The sequence below is a fragment of the Zootoca vivipara genome, chromosome 3, assembly GCF_965207765.1.
Source record: "Zootoca vivipara chromosome 3, rZooViv2.hap1.1, whole genome shotgun sequence".
Taxonomy (NCBI): domain Eukaryota; kingdom Metazoa; phylum Chordata; class Lepidosauria; order Squamata; family Lacertidae; genus Zootoca; species Zootoca vivipara.
Genome location: NC_142586.1, coordinates 29,041,022 through 29,062,786, shown reverse-complemented (window position 1 = coordinate 29,062,786; position 21,765 = coordinate 29,041,022). Strand labels below are relative to the sequence as shown.

Genomic DNA, 21,765 nt, shown 5'->3' with positions numbered 1-21,765 from the left:
TAATGTTTGAAAGGGTTAAAGTTAGAATGTATAAAATCTTGTAAAGCCAACAAAAAAGTTACTTAAAAAAAATTCATCTTGCCAAAGCCAAATTACATGTGTATTTGTATTTAGCATGCAGTTGCTGTTTTTTTTTAAAATGCAAATTGCATTAGCTGGATTGTGTTGGTAATTGATGGCACGAGAGCAAAGTGGGTGGGGGAATTTCCAATGGAAGATTTCCTTCCAAACCAAATAAAATACAGTCATACCTCGGTTTAAGTACACCAAGGTTTGAGTACTTTCAGTTTAAGTACTCTGCGGACCCGTCTGGAACGGATTAATCCACTTTCCATTACTTTCAATGGGAAAGTTCGCTTCAGGTTAAGTACGGACTTCCAGAACCAATTACACTCATACTTCAGGTTAAGTACACTTCAGGTTGAGTACTCAGCGGACCCGTCTGGAACGGATTAATCCACTTTCCATTACTTCTAATGGGAAAGTTTGCTTCAGGCTAAGCACGCTTCAGGTTAAGTACAGACTTCCGGAACCAATCGTGTACTTAAACTGAGGTACCACTGTATTGAGGATTTTTCGTCAGGACTGCACTATAAGGGGAGTCACAGGCTAAATCCTTCTGCACGCCTCCCCTGATTACATTACCTCCCCCCACGCACCCCATTACAACTTCCCATATGTAGGCCCCATAGTTTGTAGGTAGCAATGCAATGGCTCCAGAAACACGTCCTGGATTGCAAACAAGTTTTAGAGTCCGCCCTGATGTCTGACCAGCTCTGCTTAAGTTGCAGGATATATCATGGCTTTCGTGTGGCACAATTTTTTTCTTTCTGGAATATGTGGCAGAATCAATAGTATAGCAGAATGGTTGGGCTAATGAGAAACAGAATGGCCATTGCTCAAACAAAGACTTGCTAAAATGGTAGAGCTTTGTTTTCTGTTTCCCTTTCATTACGTTTTGTCTTTTTCATTATGTTTTGTCTCTTAACAAGTAGTTTTTATGGCTTTTGAGAATCCTGGAAATGTCACGGCAATGATGCTTTTAAAACCATAACGGATCAGTCTGGTAATAACTCTATTTGTTGTTAATCTTTATCTTTGTTGGCAAGCACCCATTCTGTTTGTAGATGTTTTTTTTTATTACCACAGGAAATATTTCACCCTAGATGCCTATAGCAAGAAAGCCACATCTGACTTAATTGAGAAAATCAATACAGGAGGGATATCTTGGCTCTGGAGAATAATTTGCTCAGAAGTTGGTACAAAATCCTATTACTTCAAAGAATCCACAGATGTCATTTTCTCTCTCGCTATTAATTTAAAAGATTTGCAGTAGTGAGGTTGAGACCCTGCTGTGGAAGCAAGGCAAAGCCATCTATTTCTAAGTGAAGAGGTTGTATACATGTAAGAAACATGTGATGCAACACATGTCAAAATAGCTCTGCTACAGCCATGCAATTTGCTGTTCACTTGTAGCAAAGACCAAGGACGGGCAACTGACAGCGGTCTCTGTGTCCTCACAAACCTGCCGCCTTTCTATTCATTTAGTTGGAACTACCGGTATTTCTTAGTGCCCCTGCTGGCCTTTTTAAAGATAGGTTTGGCAGCGTAAATTGCCTGTGCTTGAGCTTCAAGCTGAGAAAACCATATACAGTGCCATCTTTGTGTGTGCTGTATTTTAATGCTTAATAATAATAATAATAATATTAATAATAATATTATATCCCGCCAATCTGGCTGAGTTTCCCCAGCCACTCTGGGCGACTTATGGCATATTTAAAAACACAACCAAACATCAAACATTAAAATAACAGAATATCCTATACAACAACAGTAACAACAATAATGATAATAACGGCAATAATAACAATAAAGATAATAACAATAACAACAGTTTACAGCTATAACCAAATTAACCACGCACGCGCACACGCTCTTCAGGGCTGACAGGCATGGCACACTTACCTCAGCCCTCCACCCCACCTCCTACCCTGCCTTACGAGAGAAATAATAACTCTCAATGCATAAAACGCAAATGAAGCAGCATGGGTGTATGCGGGACCCCCCCCCCAAAAAAAATCACATCTGGGCAATGTTGGGGTTGGTCCCAATGCGGGTCATAATCATGGCAACATACAGTCTGGCCCCCCACAAGTTCTGAGGGACAGTGGACTGCCCCCCTGCTGAAAAAGTTTGCTGACCCCTGTTCTGTCGCTGTGCCCCAAAGATAATGGACTGTATATCAGTTGAGAACGTAGCATAATATCTGAGCAGTGCCATGAAATTATGTTGCCATAAGACTTGAGTGGTACTTTTGAACCTTGTTAGGCCTGTATTGTTTTGTTTTGGAGCGTCTCCTCCTGTGTACAGATGCCAATTCTGTTTTTTGATTTGTGCATTCCTGTCTCCTCCGTATGCCAGTAAAGATTGGTTGATTGATTGATAGTACAGTGGTACCTCGACTTACGAACGACTCGACAACCGAATTTTTTGACTTACGAATGGGGGTAATGGCCGTGTGCTTACGAATGTCTCAACATCTGGAAAAAAGTGGCGGTTTTAGATAGGGATTTTTCGACTTGCGAATTTTTAGATAGGGTTGCTTCGACTTATGAATTTTTCCGTTTTCAATGCATTCCTATAGGAAATCGCGTTTCCAATGGCGTTTTCCGACTTGCGAATTTTCCGACTTACGAAGGTGCCTATGGAACGGATTAAATTTGTAAGTCGAGGCACCACTGTACATCAGTTATCCAGGTGGCATGGAACAAACTCAGGAGACAGCAAAACTTTGGGTATTAAGAACCGAGCCAAGCTGATATTAGTCCACTTGAAGCTGAGCTCCTGACAGCACGATCTGAAGCACCTTTACTCAGAAGTAACCCCATTAGGTTTAATGGTTCTCATTCTCCAGTTAGCATGATCAGGATTGCAGCATCCATGACTTTTGTTTAGTAAGGCTCATTGGCTAGTGGATGTACTAATGTAGAAGAAAGTGCTGTTTCTATCTTTCACAATATTTATTTATTTTTCCCAAATACCTGTTACTGTGCATTTAATTAGTAGACTGGTTTTCAACACACCGTTGATCTTTTTTTCTTTTCTTTTCTAACAGCCACAGAGATGGAGCAGTGAAAATTCTTCCCTGGAATGAACAGAAGCATAGGGAGGAAGACTGGTGCGAGAGGTCACCGTGCAAGTAGGTGTATGAAATTGGTGTGTGTGTGTGTGCGTGTGCGTGTGCAATATATCAATCCATCTTTACATTTGCACTAGTCCCACCTAGCATAGCTGTCAAGTCTCCCGTTTTTTTGCGGGAAACCCCCGTATTTAAATCCGTTTCCCGCTGTTATCCCGAATGGCAAAATATCCCGTAATTCCCCCAGATTTATAAGGAAGTAGCTCCTGCCAGCCGAAAATTGCCTCTGTGCAGAAGCGATTTCTGGTGCCCAGACATGCGGACACGGGCAGGCCGGCACCAGAAGTCGCTTCTGTGCATGTCTGGCAAATTCCGGTGCCGCTCTGCCCGTGTCTGGGCACTGGAAATCGGGCAGAGCTGGTACCGGAAGTCACGACTTGCGGTGCCACTTCACTGCTGATCTCTTATTTTCCAATCCAGAAGTTGACAGCTATGCCACCTAGCCTTACTGTCTTTGAAGAATCAAGTGTAGGAGCTCCTCCGTTTCCTTATTGGAGAGGAAAACGCATGTGGATTACTTCCCTTTTTTCTGGAGGAAACAGGAAGTCCCAAAATGCACAGAGCTCTGGGCTGTGGTCCCGTGATACATTCCCAAGCTTTGATCATGTTGTATGCATAGCTGCCAAGTTCTCCCTTTTTTTAAGGGAAATTCCCTTATGCTGAATAGGCTTCCTCGTGAGAAAAGGGAAAACTTGGCAGCTATGGTTGTATGAGGTGAAACCTGTATAAGTACACAGAAGATTTGCTATGCGCATGGCGCTGTGGAGTGATGCAAGCTTCCCTTTATGGCCTCCGCAGTGATTTGAACGATTATTTACTTAGCAAGCCTTTTCACTTGAGCCACATGATTTTAATCATAGTGAGATCAGAATTGGGCCTCAGGCACACAGGGTCTTTCTGCTGCTCCCATCACCGTGAGTAGAAGTGAACAGCTGAACCATGTGGCCCCTGTTCTTGCTTGGGTAAAATCCTGACAGCCAAGTACAGTGGTACCTCTGGTTAAGAACATAATTCATTCCGGAGGTCTATTCTTAACCTGAAACTGTTCTTAACCTGGGGTACCACTTTAGCTAATGGGGTCTCCCGCTGCTGTTGGGCCGCCGCCACACGGTACTCTTCTCATTCTGAAGCAAAGTTCTTAACCTGAGGTACTATTTCTGGGTTAGCGGAGTCTGTAACCTGAAGCGTCTGTAACCTGAGGTACCACTGTAATAACTCACAGGCTCAGCGTGTTAACACTGAGGTTGCAGGTTTTCATGCCTGCAAAGGTTTTTGCACATTAAAGCATTGCTTCTGCTTAAATAGGTAAGCTTGTCAATTCACTTGGAGCACTGTAGTAAATTGCCTCTATTATGTAAACACCTGTTGATGTTGTGATACAGTTAATTACCAGGAACAGCTGGAAATTCAATAGGGGTAAGTATGTTTTCTCTGCCTAGGATTTTGCATAAAGGTCAAATGCCCATTATGTAAATAACAGTGGTGACCTCCAAAATTAGATTTTTTTTTAAAAAAATAAAATATATTTGTTTATAGGCGCTAGTTTCTCAGAACAGAACTAGTTATCATTTAACATGATTTTTTCAGAAGATAATTAATTCTAATGAGTCTGCCTATGATGTAGGTTAACATCCATGCCATACATTGAAATCATTCTTATACCACTTCAACAGCCATGGCTTCTTACTGGAACCTGTAGTTTAAGAATCCGAGGGATTTTAGCTCTGTGAGGGGTGTCCTCTAGTTCTCAGCACATTTGACAAACTACAGTTCCAAGGTTATCATCATTTCTACATTTAATGACTGTTTATCTGTGATGCTCAGACTGATGGTTGAACCAGCTCTTCAAGACGAAGGCGAATTTTTATACGAGTCTCAACCCGAGTTGCTGAAGTACAGAACCACTGAGCTTTCCATAAAACTGGTCACGGACTGGTATTGGAAACGAGCAGAAGAGATAGAAAACTACTCTATGCAGGTAAATGCAATATTCTACCGTATGTGTACTGCCGTGACTTCAAATGCTTGTCCTATAAAGCGAATCGGTTATGCAGACATTTTTGAGTGTGTGTATGCCCAGCCTTCCACACACAACCTGGTATCCTCTAGAATTTTGTTGGATGATGATACAGCTCACTCGGTAGAGCATGAGACTCTTAAATCTCAGGGTGCTGGGTTCAAGTGTCACATTGGGCGAAAGATTCCTGCATTGCAGGGATTGGTCTAGAAGACGACCCTCACAGTCCCTTCCAACTCTACAATTCTATGGGTTCCATAATCACTGATCATTGGCTGTGCTGCTGTCAGGAACTGGCTGGATGACAAGGAGTGGTGGGAGGCCTCAGCTAAGGAAGCCTCAGAGAATGAAGGTTCAGAGCACGGGGAATAGTGGTGGGACATTGAGGACAGGTCAGAAGATGAAGGTGGTGGGGAGGCAACAGGTGTGAGTGAGAGAGAAGAGCGAAGGGCAGAAAGCAGTTCAGACTCAGCCCATGCAGCTTCCCATGAGCTTGCCTGCCCTACTGTGTTAGGTTCCGCTCCCCCTTGTCTCCAAGGACACGAAGAGCTATGCATATGTGGCTGAACAACAAGCAAGAGATCCCTCCCACTATAGTTTATGTCTTTGTGGGCAGCCTCCAGAAGAAGGAGATGTCTTAGGGGGAAGCAGGAACTGTCAGTCCTGGCAACTGTGCCATGGAAGCTGGTCCTGCCTTGAGGCTTTTCTGCATTCTTTTCTGCTTTCTTGACTCGAGAACTAAGCTTCTCACTCATCTCTGTGTTTGAATGCTGACCTGCATCTGAGCCAGCCCTAACAACTGCCTGGGGCTGCTGGGAGTTGTAGTCCAAAACATTCGAAGGGCACCAGGTTGGAGAAGGCTGGTGTATATTCTGCACTGGGTTTTATTAGCATGCAATACATTAGCATGTAAAGTTATGACTGAGTTAATGTTCTTTTGTGAGTTGATGTTCTCTTGCTGCTAGATGGCTCCAGTTTTGGGGTGGTGCCTGCTTGCCAGGCTACTGTGGAAATGTGCAAAAGAAATCATATAAAAAAATTCATTCCAGTAGCACCTTAGAGACCAACTAAGTTTGTCATTGGTATGAGCTTTTGTGTGCATGCACACTTCTTCAGATACCAAAAGAAGTGAAGAAGTGTGCATGCACACGAAAGCTCATACCAATGACAAACTTAGTTGGTCTCTAAGGTGCTACTGGAAGGAATTTTTTTATTTTGTTTTGACTATGGCAGACCAACACGGCTACCTACCTGTAACTAAAATAAATCATGTGATATAGGCATGTATTCAGATACAACCATAACAAGGAGAAGATGGAGTGTCAAACAGCTTTTTAAAAAAACGGTTATGATTCAAAAGAGAGACAGAGAGAAAACAGGAGCGCATGGTGATGATAGTTCATTGTGGGATGTGAAATGGGAGGAGTAAATGTGTTGGTTTTGATTGGAGGAACAAGGCCGTCCATCGTGGGATGGGTATGGTAAGAGGAAGTAGAAGCTATTGTCACAAGTCTTCCATCACTCTAGTCAGCAGACTTTTCATTGACAGTGCTGCCGACTCTTGGGACCACCAAGAGTGACTTAGCTTTGCTCCACATGTGGGGAGCTGTTATTCAGGAGCCATTGCATCAACTGCCTAGTCATTTCCCGATTCCAGAGGTTAACCAAGGATTCAGCAGGATTGCCACTTTGAGTGACAGAAACAATTACATTCACTAATGCCTAGGCTTATCCGAGCCTGGTAAAAACTAGGAGCCAACTGGAAATGTGTACTTCTGGTTTTCCTGTAGTACTTTTCCCAGTGGTGTGTTGTCATAACTTCTGCTGCCATTAATAGACTTGCCATTAAATGTTTCGAATATAATTGGAATTCTCCCCCCCCCCCCCAGATGACCTTTCAAGCTAATGTAACAGAATTGTTAAAAGATTTTCTGAAATATTTGTTGACTAGTATTTGGCCAAGTATGTTGATTACTTATTTCCAACATGCTTATGTTTAACAACTGGGCAAATCAATCTTATGTGAAAATAACTCTCCTGCTTACTGAAGCTTTTTCATCATTGTAAACTTAATTTACAGGCTATTTTTAATTCCTTAGGTAATTATTAGAGGTACATTTAACTTGGAAGTAAGCGTCATGTCGGATTATGATTGGATTCCATTTTTGTTGCTTTGTAATCATGTAAATTCAGGCGGGCAAAATTGGCACCATACATGATACCCAAATCCAGAAATAATTAGGTTGTGTGTGTAAAGTTCTAGTCCTGAGTTTTACATAGAAGTACACAGAGAGAGAGAAATTAAGGGAGTGGGAATAAAGAGTCAATGGATAGTTGAAATCAAACTCCATTAATTTTTAAGACCTAATAACAGAGTTTATTTAGACCTGAAGTGGCCATTCTGAAGCTCTCAGACTTGAATATAAAAATAATTAATATAGGGACAAGACCTCCGATGGAGAGACTGCCAGGAGCATATAGACACTCTATAAATGATTTATTTATTTATTTTGTGTTTTTGCTTTACAGTACAACTATTGTATAAATATGTTCACTCACAGCCAGGGCTCCTACTCCTACATAATATTGGTTATAAAGGTACTCTGTGTTTCATGTGATGCTGTGTAATCAAAGGAGCAACTCGCGACTTAATGTAAATAGTACGCTTTATTAAAATTGTTTCCTACAGAGCAGCTACTGGGGCTGCTGTTTTTGCCTTTCCTCTATATTCATACTCCTCTCTGATCCCACACTTCCTGTTCTTTCTTCAACATCCTCTGCTATTGCTAGTTTTACTTTTGAGCTTCATTCATATTGTTTCACTCTACCTTTGCACTGTCACCAGGAGGTAGCTGAGGAGGGCAGAATGGGTATTTGCCTACATCTGTTTGATTGCACAAATGTATTTATAACCTTGACATGTGGATAAAAATTAATGTGCTGCTTGTGAGGCACTTACACCAAGACTGCAAAATGCAGTCCTTTATATTAACCTATTTTTTTATTTAAAAAAAATGAGCGGTTCAGAAGAAGAGTTTGGATTTGATATCCCGCTTTATCACTACCCGAAGGAGTCTCAAAGCGGCTAACATTCTCCTTTCCCTTTCTCCCCCACAACAAACACTCTGTGAGGTGTGTGGGGCTGAGAGACTTCAAAGAAGTGTGACTAGCCCAAGGTCACCCAGCAGCTGCATGTGGAGAAGCGGAGATGCGAACCCGGTTCCCCAGATTACGAGTCTGCAGCTCTTAACCACTACACCACACTGGCTCTCAGTGTTAATTAAACAGAGGGTGCCCTGATTAATTAGGCAGTAATTTTAAAGAACAATTCCATTGTTTTCAATTCAAGTATATATGTAAAAGCATCCTCTTTTTTAAAAAAGTGATTCCCACTACTCCCTCACACAGGAGGAAATGCTACTTCCAAGATGACACCTGCTGCAGGCCAAACATACACCATCTAAAGCAAAAAAGAAAAGAAAAGGGAAATTGCTTTATTATGCAGATGCATGGAAATTTAATTGAATAAAACTGTGATTAATTGACTAAGATTTCTTTAATCAGGAGACAGCCTTAATTTGACTGTTAATTATTGTAGGGCAAACGTGATGTTCTCTTTTGTAAAAGAAGAGGCAAAGCATTATTCCCCCTCATTTTTCATGGAACAGTAATAGATCTTGTCAGGGGATTGTTGCGGCTACTCTCGAGTAAAGACGCTCCAGCCCGCACTGCCTTTAAGAGTTTTATTGTTCATACTATTTACAGTGCAGAGATAGAGGAAAACATGACCGCCTAGTCCGATTCAGAACCCGGCAATGGCTGCCGCCTGCTTTTCAGCCAGCATAAAAGCCTGGGCACCCCAAAACGCCGCCCCTTCGCCCTATGTGTGTGCGCACGCCTCAATTCAGGCGCCGGAAGGAGAGGTCTCCCATCTTGCTGGCTGGGGTGACGCCTGGGCTCCGACGTCTCGCTGAGTCCCTCATCTTTTTCACGTCTCTGAGCCCTTCCATCAGGCTCTGTTCTCCATAGCGTTGCCAGGGCTCAGACACCTCACTGAGCCCTCTCTCAAATCCGCTCCATTCCTCATTCCCTCCTCCTGACTCGCTGCTCGTGCTGTCGCTGGGCGAAGTGCTGGTCAGGATGACGGGGGGGGGGAGGCTTCCTGTAGGGAGTCCCCCTGACAGATCTCTTCTTCCATGCCTCCTTAACCCCAGTGAAGGAGGAGGTCCGGGTTTGAAGATAACACTAAGCTATGGTTAATGTTCACTTAGGTTTATAAACCCCAAACAAAACTAGGTTAACAAATGAATTTTAACCATGGTTTATAAACCATAGTTAAGTCACAGGCATTTGGATGGCTAGCTAACTGTGGTTAACTAAGCCAGGCATCCCCAAAGTCGGCCCTCCAGATGTTTTGGGACTACAACTCCCATCATCTCTAGCTAACAGGACCAGTGCTCAGAGATGATGGGAATTGTAGTCCCAAAACATCTGGAGGGCTGAGTTTGAGGAAGCCTGCAATATACTATGGAACTCACTCTTACAAGGTATAGCAATGTCCACCAATGGAGTGGCATTAAAAACTGGTCCTGCTAGCTAGGGATGATGGGAATTGTAGTCCCAAAACATCTGGAGGGCCGAGTTTGCCTATGCCTGAACTAAGCCATGACAGCATTACATATGAAACAGGCTACTCCTGTCTGTTGTGTCTACCATTAAAATTGTGGATTTCTGGTTAGAAAATCCCAGGCACTGAGTTGGTTGGCTGTCTAAAGTTGATGTTGGTGCTATGTTGGTGCATTTGGTATCGAGCAGGAAATCAAATTGAACCTTAACCTAAAAGCTGGTTGGGAGAAAACTGCTTAGTTGAACCAGAACTTGGAAGTGATTGGAGGACAGGGAGAGAGAAATCCATTATTTTCCCCCAAGTTGCTTACTGAAGCATGTACTGTGTTTTTGTATCCTTGAAATAGAACAAAACTCTAAATATACAAATGGATAAGAATGCATGCTTCAGTAAGCAGAAGCTCTCTTTTCTATCTCCTTCAACCTTAGAGAGAATATTTTCCCCCAGATAACCATTAGAATGGAGGATGGAGAAGCAGGAGAAAGTGCCCTGGCATTGGCAACATTCTAGTTTCCAGCATTTATTTTACGCCCCCCCCCCAAAAAAACTGTTTCTTTCAAAGGAATAAAGGCATATAATCCACAGCGACTTACTTTTTTCAGTCCAAAATTAGCTAATTCAAATTACAGTCATACCTTGGAAGTCAAATGAAATCTGTTCCAGAAGTTCGTTCGATTTCCAAAACGTTAGGGAACCAAGGTGCAGCTTCTGATTGGCTGCAGGAAGCTCCTGCAGCCAATTGGAAGCTGTGACAGATGTTCAGGTTCCAAAGAACTGGAACAATTGCTTCTGGATTTGCGGCGTTCGGGAACCAAAACGTTCATCTTACAATGTGTTCGACTTCCGAGGTATGACTGTATGACCTTGAAGTGATTCTCAGAAGGTTCAGAGTTATGGAAAGTGAGACACTTTGCCAAAGGGAGGTCCAAAAGCACACCTTTCCTTCCCTGGATGATTTTATCAAGGAGCCTCATCTCGGTGAAAGTGAAAATAAGGAGTTAAGAACTGGGTTGCTAGGTTGGCAGGAGCTGGGACCGAGCAACGGGAGCTCACCCCGTCGCAGGGGTTCGAACCACGACCTTCTGATCGGCAAGCCCCCTAGGCTCTGTGGTTTAACCCACAGCGCCACCTGCGTCCCTCTTCACCTAGGTACACCTAGGTAAATGGCGTTTCCATGCGCTTTGGCACTCGTCACAGACCTCCTTGCGCCAGTAGCGGTTTAGTCATGCTGGCCACATGACCTGGAAAGCTGTCCATGGACAAACACCGACTCCATTGGCCTGATAGCGAGATGGGTGCCGCACCTCATAGTTGACTTTGACTGGACTTAACTGTCCAGGGGTCCTTTACCTTTTACCTTTTTTTACACATAGGATAAGGTGGCTGATGATCTGTGGGTTAGATCCAGAATTGAAGGCTTGTCGCAGTGTTGGAGAAGGTGGCTTTCTTGCTGCCTTCCAAAATGCTCTGCTGAGATTTGGGGCTGAATGCCAAGGGAGGTTGAGGAGGAAGGGTATATACCCCCCCCCAAAAAAAACCAGTCTGTGTGAGCAGGATCTCCGTTCATTGAAATTGGCTCCACTTAATTTGGGGGGTGGCTACTTCTTTCAGCAGTGTTCCCTGTTCCTTGGTGGACCATTTGGTGGGGTTACACTTCATTCTGGATCCCGCATATTCCGGATAGGTCTGGAGCAGAGCACCCTCTCTGACATATGGGGTAACCAGAAATCTACACCATACTCTAAATGTGGTGCAAGGAGAGACAAACAAATAGAAATATCTCCAATGAGCTAAAATTAAGTTCCTGCTATGCTAGTTGATGCAGAAAGGATAACTGGGGTCTAAAAATATTTCTGTCCATTCATTTGTCATATATAGCTGACAGGGTTCTGGAGACAGGGACATTACTTAATGCAAATTGCATGTTAAATGTATGTGTGTGTGTATATATATATATATATATATATATATATATATATATATATATATATATATTTCTGTCAAATCCCATGTGTTCATTTTATAGGAGTTATGCTGCAGTTATAAGATTTTGTATTAGTCCAGGCATCCCCAAACTGCGGCCCTCCAGATGTTTTGGCCTACAACTCCCATGATCCCAAGCTAAGAGGACCAGTGGTCAGGGATGATGGGAATTGTAGTCCAAAACATCTGGAGGGCCGAAGTTTGGGGATGCCTGTATTAGTCATTCTGTATAAAACATATTTGGAGCAGTTATAAGTTGCTGAGCCAGTGGTCAAACCATATTTCTTCTTTCAAGTTTAACCAGAATAAAACCAATTGCTGATGGTTACAAGCTGTACATTTTTCTTTTTCTCTTAATAATAATAATAATAGGTGGACTGTGCTTTATCCCTGGTTCGACTGGGCATGGAGAGGAATATTCCTGGTCTGCACTCACTTTGTGACAATCTGGTTACACTGGAGACGTTGGTCTATGAGACTGGATGTGACATCACCCTGAACTTGAAAGAGCTGCAGCAGATGAAGGATATTGAGAAACTAAGACTCTTGATGTTAAATGTATGTGCTCTTTCTTGTGTTACAGTGGGACGGGGTGGATTGGGAAGGGGGCTTTTCTGCTGCATCAAATCTCATCCTGGGCAGGATTAAACTCTGTTTGCCCACCGCCCTTCAGCTCAGCCTTTTCTCTTCTTCTTTTTTTGCTTTTTTAAAAATAATCATTTTATTTTTCATTTCCAGCTTTTACAAATATTTTAACAAGAAAAACTAAATCTTTACAAATCTAATTTACCTCCCCCTTGACTCCCCTCCCCTCCTTTCTGCCGTTATTTATTTCATATCTTTTTATTGCTGCATATCCGATTCAAATATATTTACAAATTTCCCCTTATCTTCCCCTTGTCTCTTGCTGGCACATGTTTATATCAGTCCCGCTAATGTTTTAATTTGTTTACAATGTATCTTCAATAAATAGCTCAGTCTTGCTTGGATTTGCACTTGTCTGCACTCCAAAAAAGTCCCCAGATGCTGGTTCAAGGTGCCACAATGTTACAATGCATTAAGTGCCTTTATCCTAATTTATTTCGGTGAGTTTAAGGGTGCCTTAATTCTTGTGTGGGATTGTGGCCTGACACCCCTTTCTGGATGAAATAGAATGAGACTGGTTCACACCGATGAGCCTGTTTGTTAGTTTATTTTTCATAGATAAATTTGCATTAGCGCAGTTCATTACTTTATGCTCGCTATTTATGATACCAACCTTTTAAAAAGCATTGGGGAGATCAGAGGAAAAATATATTGCTATTCCTTTAACTGCTTTGCGATTTTAGTTTGCATTTGGCTCATCTCTTAATGTGCGTTCATATTTTTCTTTAATTTAAAACCTTTGCCATTTCAGTCATCGGGAGAAAGGTATGTGAAGAATGCCTATCAATGGATGGTCCCATTTCTACACCGCTGTGAAAATGAATCTCCAGGCATCGCTAATGAGCTTTTAAAAGAGTATTTGGTAACACTGGCGAAAGAAGACCTGACATTTCCTCTGAAAATCTTTGAACATTCAAAGCCAGCGGTAAATTCAGATGATTAGTTGTTTATTCACATGTGCCTGAAAGTTTATCTCTCCTCCACCCCGCCTGAATTGCATTTGCAAGTATACTTAATAGTGCACCTTGTTTCGCTGATCAGTTTGGGAGATGGCTGTCACTGTACAGCTTGGTAGAACCAAGCATTTGTCTTGCCGATACAAACATTTGTTCCCCAGACAAGGTTAAAGTGGAATTTCTAATACACGGCTAATCTGTATTGGGATGTCAGAATGTAGCTTTAATCATTAATCTTTTCTGCATTTATCCAGCAGAGTGGGTATTTTAGCAGGGGGAGACTCTCCACTGAAAGCCACTGTTCTCCGTTGTTAAATCTAAATATATCTTCCATACCTTTGCCCAACCATGCAGCATCTCTGTGTTTTAGCCTGCACTGCATCCCTCAATTAGTCCCTGCTAAGCATCTCTATAAGCTTTTTCCTCTCTTGCATTGTGGTGGGGGAGATCTGTGAATTTTATTGGGGGCCTGTGGGAGGAATTCAATGTAGCATTATGACAATTGTTCCCCCAGCGCAAGCGTTTCAGCTGGCTAGATGGAATGATCCTGCCTCTACTGTGGAGTGGCACTGGGGAGACAGGAGGTGAGCCGTGTTGCACAGCCTTCCACTAGCAGGATTCATTAGTTAAATCTGGCCCTATTGTTCGCTAGAAGGAAATGCCTTTGCTCAGGACACATGCAAAACCTTGCACTGGAAGAGTAAGGGACACGAGCCCTCTTTAAGGCATTATTGCTCCCATAGGGACGCGGGTGGGGCTGTGGTCTAAACCTGAGCTTCTTGGGCTTGCTGATTGGAAGGTTGGCGGTTCGGATCCCCACGACAGAGTGAGCTCCTGTTACTCTGCCCTAGCTCCTGCCAACCTAGCAGTTCAAAAGCATGCCAGTGCAAGTAGATAAATAGGTATCGCTGCAGTGGGAAGGTGAATGGCATTTCTGTGTGCTCTGGTCCTCTGTGCGCCAGAAGCGGTTTAGTCATGCTGGCCACATGACCTGGAAAATTGTCTGTGGACAAACGCCGGCTCTCCCTTGGCCTGAAAGTGAGATGAATGCTGCAACCCCAGAGTCGCCTTTGACTGGACTTAACCACCCAGGGGTCCTTTCCCTTTTTATTGATCCCATGTTGCGCAACACAAGAGCAGGGAGTGGGGACCTGGCACATGGGCCTGCTCCCCAGTGCCCATGCGACCATACGTACAGCCATTAATGCAGAGGCTTCCGTGCCGCCCTGGAACCCTGCGCGATTGACTCCCATCACTGCAGATAGTTCCACTGGGGCTGCGGATTCTGCTGACTGGGGCCACTCAATGCATCCGTGTTCCTGTCTCTTGTGTCGAGCAGCAGGGGAACAATAATAACCCGGAGAGAGAGAGAACTGAAATGAGATGCAGCGGACATTGTTTGTGTGGATACAACCTAAGTGCCTTGTGGTCCCTTTTTAAATCATCCGTAAATCCCCCCCCCCAAAAAAACCCTGAACTTCACACCTGCCCCGTAATATTTGGGGGGGGGGGTTAGCGCTTGGGAGAAGAGCAAACTGAGGCACAAATGAGAACGAAGCGCTGAAGGTCCCTGTTTTCCCTTTCACACACTTGGGAAATTGAGTACACATTATTTAGGCGAAGAATGAGGCAGTAGGATTCTCAGGTGGCAGAGAGGGCTATTTCAGAACAGAAGTGTGCAAGGTTGCTATTTTTGAATCCCTTACATAAAAACGAACCCCTAGCGTGTAGAAGGAGAGAGATTCAGCACCAGCCTGTTCCCTACTGTGCTAGTTTCCTACCTGTGGGAATGTTCTGTTGGTCTATGCTGTGAAACATTCAAAAAATGGATCTGCAGGATAAAGTAGTGTGATTCATTCTACCACCTTCCTGACAACTAACTTCCTGACAACTGTCAAATACTTATTGACAACTAACTTCAGCCCAAGTAATCAAAAACCAGCCGAAATGCTTCCAAGGTCGCTCTAAGGCACTAGGGTTTGGTAGATCTCCAGGGGCACAGGATTCCACAGTTCTGGGAGCCCACCAAGAATGTTGTTTTTTGCCTGTGTCTGTGTCTTGGTTCAGCAGTTGCTGTTAACTGGGAACTCGTGGTTGACTCTTAAAGAGGCACAATGGAATCTGTTGAGAAAGTCAGGCTGCAGTCACGTTCCATTTACCCGAGAGTAAGCCCTGTTGAGCTCAGTGGAGCTTACTTCTGAGTCGGCATGTATAGAGTTGGATTGCCTCCGTTATTTTACACAAGCCACTTGCTCTTGATATCATCGTTGAAAGGCAGAGGAGAAGGAGCTCTTTTGAGGGAGATTAACTTGGTCTTTACATAAATTTGTAGTAACTTTCATTTTCTCGGGGCATTGTATTATAGCCAAAGATCCAGACTAAATTCACATTCCAGCATCCTAATAGCATCTTGATAGGATGTTCATTAATTCTTTACTTTTCCGGCTGTGTACAGAAGTAGATTGGCTGTAAACAACGAGTCATGGGAAGCTAGTGTTCTGGTGCATATTGAAGTTATTTATGTGCAAATGAAGGAAATAGCATAATGCAGCTGGGGGGGGGAGAGCAGCTTTAGAATTACATTGTTATTTTAATAAATTGTCTGATGAAAAATATTGTGATTTGTGTGTGGGTGCGTGTTTTTAAACGAAACTAGAAATACCTTGTTGTTCCAACCGGCTGCTGTGATCACTGGTTTCAAATGAGCTTCCATTGCCAGTTCTGTAATTATGAAAGATATTCAACGGAGAATTATTAAAGAGCCAGGAAGGCCTCTGCAATTAACAAAAATCACTAAATTGCCTTTATGGTTGTAATTATGCTGTTCAAGACCCGGTTGTCTTTCACACAGAGATATGGAAGAAAACAACTCCAAATTTGGGGATGGGGGACATGCATGTACTCACAGACGTACTCTAGTGTACTGCAATGAATATAGTGTTTTCTTGTTCTCCCAGTGTCAGCAAAAAATAATTTCGGATCAAGACTTGTTGATGACGATTGCTTTAGACTGCATCTACAGCTGCCAACGTGACGACCAGCTTTCTCAGTGCTATGATATCTTAGAATGTCTCCCCCAGAGAGGTTATGGGTGAGTATTGAAATGTTCCATTGTTTATTTTCAAATTTAAAAAAATGAATGTTAACCTAATAGAAATCCTTTACAAATGCTGCTTTTAATCAATTAAAATGTCAATCAGTATTCAAAGAATGATGTGCACTAATTTATACAATCCGTATAATCTAGTGGTAATTGCTGACACCCCCCCCCCAAAAAAAACCCCTCATGCTTCAGTCTGCAGCTGGGATTACTATGTGCTGCAATGCTCCCCACATGTAGAAAGCCTGGATGAGAACTTAAAATTTCAATCAGGTTGAGAAAACGGGGAATGCAATGCCATATCCTTTATAAAAAAAAAACAGTTTGGCCCTTTGGTCACTCCATCCTGCTGAACTGCTCGTGTTTCAAGTTCCCTCTGGGTGCCATCAAAGTTTAGGCAAGTTGTATTGCCCCTCATAACTGGGCTACTCTCCCCTTGTGGGAAGAATAAATCTTGGCCACACAGCCTGTCTCTGTAGCCTGATCCACTGGTCATGGAACGGGACTAATGGAATTGGGTGAGGAGGAAGCATGCAATCTCAGGATCACTCCCACCTTCACCGAGGGTAGATTGGAAGGGTATAATGGGTGATCTCCACATAAGTCAAATTCAGAAATGAGTAATTGAAATCAGTGAATGTTCATTTATTTCAATGGATCCACTCTGAATATGACTTACCATACTTTTTCATGTATAAGACTAGGTGTTTTTCTTTTGTTTTTTTTACGATAAAATAATATAAAATAATTGGGGTCTTCTTATACAAGGACAATCTCTCCCCCTCCCATTTTCCCATTTTTAGTCCCCCCAAAAAGGGGGCATGCTATACATGGAAAAACACGGTATTTGGGCTATTACTCAGTGTTGGTTTGTATTACATTTTTTTTCATAGTATGCAGAATATACTAATTTGTTTGTTTTGTTTTTTGTTTTTTTACATCCTTTCAGTCCTGAAACAGACATTACTAATAACCTTCACGACAAAGTTGATGAATTGGAACAAATTCTTAGGTAAGAAATGCGCCTTTCTTCATTCATCTCTTCCAGTACATTTTCTTTATTAACCTAGCGCTAGGTTTTACAGTTCAAAATGCCAGGATTATTACAAAAGAGGGCTTGTAGGTCAAATATTACTGCAGGCTTAGTGGAAATTACTTTTTGGACCTTGACCTTTCCATACACACATGTTTATAGCCAAAGGGGTCCCCCCCACCCAACCTGTAACATTGTGAAGGGTAATGTAGCATTGTGACAATATAGTTAACAGGAAGAATGAAAAAGAAAGGGCCCTCCATGTAATTTCTTTAAACGGCTCAGCTATATAGGCCAGGCATCCCCAAACTTCGGCCCTCCAGATGTTTTGGACTACAATTCCCATCATATCTGGCCACTAGTCCTGTTAGCTAGGGATTATGGGAGTTGTAGGCCAAAACATCTGGAGGGCCGCAGTTTGGGGATACCTGATATAGGCTGTTTCATTGTACTCCCCTACTTCCCGTAGCATCTCCTTATAAGGTTCTGTGTGTGTGTGGATCAAGTTTTATATTGTTTTATGGAATATAATGATAGGGTGCTAAATGTTTAGAACAAAATGGCTTCTCAAATGGTATGTGTGGTTGTGTGTGTACTTTTTGTATAATTTCAAGTCATCATTGATCAGTGGATAAACATCACCATCCCTCTTGGTTTTGGTCTTAAATATATATTTATTCGAATTTTACACATAAACAATAGTTTGCAATAATGGCCACAGGCAGGATTTAAGATTTGGCTGAATGGCTGATGATGCTTTTATGACTACTATTATTTCAGCGTATCAGAAATCTTAGAGAAGCATGGACTCCAAAAGCCTGTATCCTTTGTAAAAGAGACACAGGACAGCCCAGAAGAAGCGCGGAAGCTGATGATTCGATTGACCAGGCACACAGGCCGCAAGTGAGTAACGGGTGGTAGCACACAAAATTATGCGCTTTAATTGGCTGGCTGGTACCCTCGCAGATGAAATGTTCTCTGTGGTTTTTCCAGGTCAGAACATGAACAGCTGAAGCTGTGGTCTAAAGCAGGAAAGACAAACAATTCTAAAGACACATTTCTTTGTAAACATGTCTTTAGCTCCTCAGGAGGCAACTCAGTTGTTTGCTTCACAAGGAAGATTGTTTAGTGGTGGTAAAAATTCCCTTTGACGCCCTTCGTCGAACATAAAATAATTGGTCATGTCTTGCCCTATGCAAGATGGTTCCTTTAAAATTTAGATTCAGAAGCAACAGGTTCCAACCGGCCTGATCTTAGTTCCATTTCAAACCGGTCTTAACTGGTTCCAACCGGTTCAGGCTGGTTGGAACTGGTTGGACCGCAGTTGGGTGAGATGATTAAAGATTTTATTCCAAACAGCAAGCAAAAATTCACATTACCAAGCAAGCACTTTTATCGGCCATTGGGGAGCCTTGAAATAGCGAAGCAACCCCCAGGTAGCCTTCTTTTGAACAGCACTCTGGCCACAAGTCGGTTCCGAACTCCTACTTAGCATGCTCCAAAACTAGATATTTTATAGAGCTGTATCCTATTGAACTAACACAGGTTCAACCAGGCTTTGCTGACCAGTTTCATCAACACATCAATGGCCTTTTCACAAAGGATATTGAAAGCAATAAAACACAGAAACCAGAGTCAGGATGGAATAACCAGAGACGGAAGAGCTGACCAGGCCAGATCACTATCTCCTCGAAGTACAATAATCTTCTGTGATAATCATCCCATACAGCTCATGACCCAAGCAAAAGTGGCAGATTCCAGCCCATGTCTTCTGTTTTGGCTCCATGGTTCATCAAAGCACAAATATAGCCCCATTGTCAAGGATTCATTGCCCACGGTGTGCAGAATAGAATGGTACCACTCTCTTGATGGAGGCATGGCAAAGCAATTTAAACCTTTCCGAATGTAGGCCTTGGGTCAGATTATCTCCCAACAGGTAGAATGCTAGGTAGCGATACATGGGGATATGTGCATAGGAAAATGTCTGCTTGTAAAACATGACCTTTCTTTCCTCCCCCATGTCACCCGACCTGTTCTGGGCAGCGGTGCCAGGTATATGGGCCGCAGGGGGCTTCAGATCCCCCAATATTATTTATTGGGGCCACCACCCACTGCTGCCTCCGGACACCCCAGCTCCAACCTCCACCCGGCAGCCCAGGAGCCAGGCGGCGTCTGAGAAAACCACAAAGGGCGATCTCTGTGCTGGTTTGTCCCAGTCTGGCGCATGTTGGCGGCATCATGTGACATGTCACATGACCGTGCCCCCTCAATGTGGGAGCAAGTCAGCGCCCCTGGTTCTGGGGGTTCCCCTAACTCTGCAGAGCAGATTTTTTATATATATTTTTGAGGGGAAAGTCCTGTTGTGTTAGTGGACCTTGTTCCATGCATGCAAGAAGTTAGCTGAATCCCACCCAGTATGTGTGGCTGGAGGGTTTGGTCTGAAAGCTTTGGGGCTGGGGGGAAGGTGTGCAAAACTGTTGGATAAGAGGCATAACAGTGAGCCACTAAGTTCCTGGATGAAATCTCCCTTTGGTCATGGACTCACTAAGCAAGCTACTCTCTCAAGCTCAGTTCTCCATCTTTCAAATGGGGATAATTATTCTTTATCTTCCTGGAATGTTATAAGGACTGCTGATGTTTTAAGCACCAATGTTGTTTTTCTACACATGAATTTACTCTTAACCAGACATCCCCAAACTTCGGTCCCTCCAGATGTTTTGGACTACATTTCCCATCTTCCCCGACCACTGGTCCTGTTAGCTAGGGATCATGGGAGTTGTAGGCCAAAACATCTGGAGGGCCGCAGTTTGGGGATGCCTGCTCTTAACCTTTGGGGTGATATTTTAAGAGTTTTAAGAGGGAAACATTTAATTCTGGTAATCACACTTCTCAGAACCTGCTTGTAAATGTTCACTTCTTTGTGTCTTACAGGCAGCCCCCTGTTAATGAGACACACTGGATGGGATTGTTGCAAGATATCCTGGATATGCAGCGGAATGTCTACACATGCATACAACCAGACACTTGCTATGAGGTGAATCTTGCTGCTTTTCAGTATGTTTTTGAATACAGTTACAGTGGGTAGAATTCTAGGTACAGTCATACCTCGGTTTAAGTACGCTTCGGTTTGAGTACTTTCAGTTTAAGTACTCCGCGGACCCGTCTGGAACGGATTAATCCACTTTCCATTACTTTCAATGGGAAAACTTACTTCAGGTTAAGTACGCTTCAGGTTAAGTATGGGCTTTTGGAACCAATTACACTCATACTTTGGGTTAAGTACGCTTCAAGTTAAGTACTCTCCTGACACATCTGGAACGGATTAATCCACTTTCCATTACTTTTAATTGGAAAGTTCACTTCGCTTCAGGTTAAGTACAGACGTCCGGAACCAATTGTGTACTTAAACCGAGGTACCACTGTAAGACATACATGCATTTTGCTTTATTCAGAATCTGTACCAGCAGATGTACAATCCTAGTTTAAGTGTTTAAATATATGCTGAGTTTTCCTTTCCGTGAACATATAAAATCATGCTGCTATCAAGCTTTCTTGACAATCGTGGTAGTTTCTACAAGATCCAGAAATCCCATTGATGGTGAGTGGCCTGGTTTTGTTTCAAGACACCTGAATTCTAAGGATTTCCATAGCTAGGGTTTCATAGAAATAATTCTCTCTAGTCCTTCATACTTGGGGACTGGTGCTCATATCTAGATAAGAATCAAACTCAGGTTACCAACTTTACTCCTTTAAAGAAGAGGAACTTTGGGGTACCACATTACCTACTGATAAATTGCAGCCAAACCAATGGCCAGTTCCTATTACTCCTAGTGTAGAGAGTAGAGGCCATATCAGAGGGGGGGGGGAGGGGGAAACAGGTATCTTCTGTTGTAATTTTTAAATGTTTGCCGAAAACTTATTTATGGTGCCAGGGCTATGCAGGCAATTAAGTAGAAATATTTCTGTAATTAAATGGTGATTTCAAAAAATAAAATAAAATATGGCTTATATTCAGCATAACTCTAAGGTACCATCATCTCAGGGATTTTCCTTGCACAAAGGAACCTTCTCCCCTCTCCTACCCCCACGTGCGCACTAAATCTGTTCTGGGGATCCTCTCAACCCTCCAGACCAGACTCAGAGATGACTTAGGGTGTGCACAAGTGGTTGAAGGGGGGGGGGGAAGCCCTCTTGCGATAGTGGGA

General features: G+C 42.9%; 1 protein-coding gene across 2 annotated transcripts in view; it reads left to right on the top strand.

The window, feature by feature from the left end:
* NBAS (NBAS subunit of NRZ tethering complex) overlaps positions 1-21,765 on the top strand; it is a 174,642-nt gene that overhangs the window by 62,464 nt on the left and 90,413 nt on the right. For both annotated transcript variants that reach the window (XM_035109824.3, XM_035109823.3), the window contains exons 22-29: positions 3,116-3,199; positions 5,024-5,177; positions 12,199-12,384; positions 13,223-13,396; positions 16,385-16,518; positions 17,477-17,539; positions 18,341-18,463; positions 20,492-20,594. In XM_035109824.3, coding sequence (XP_034965715.3) covers positions 3,116-3,199; positions 5,024-5,177; positions 12,199-12,384; positions 13,223-13,396; positions 16,385-16,518; positions 17,477-17,539; positions 18,341-18,463; positions 20,492-20,594 — 1,021 coding nt within the window. The remainder of the gene's footprint in view (positions 1-3,115; positions 3,200-5,023; positions 5,178-12,198; positions 12,385-13,222; positions 13,397-16,384; positions 16,519-17,476; positions 17,540-18,340; positions 18,464-20,491; positions 20,595-21,765) is intronic.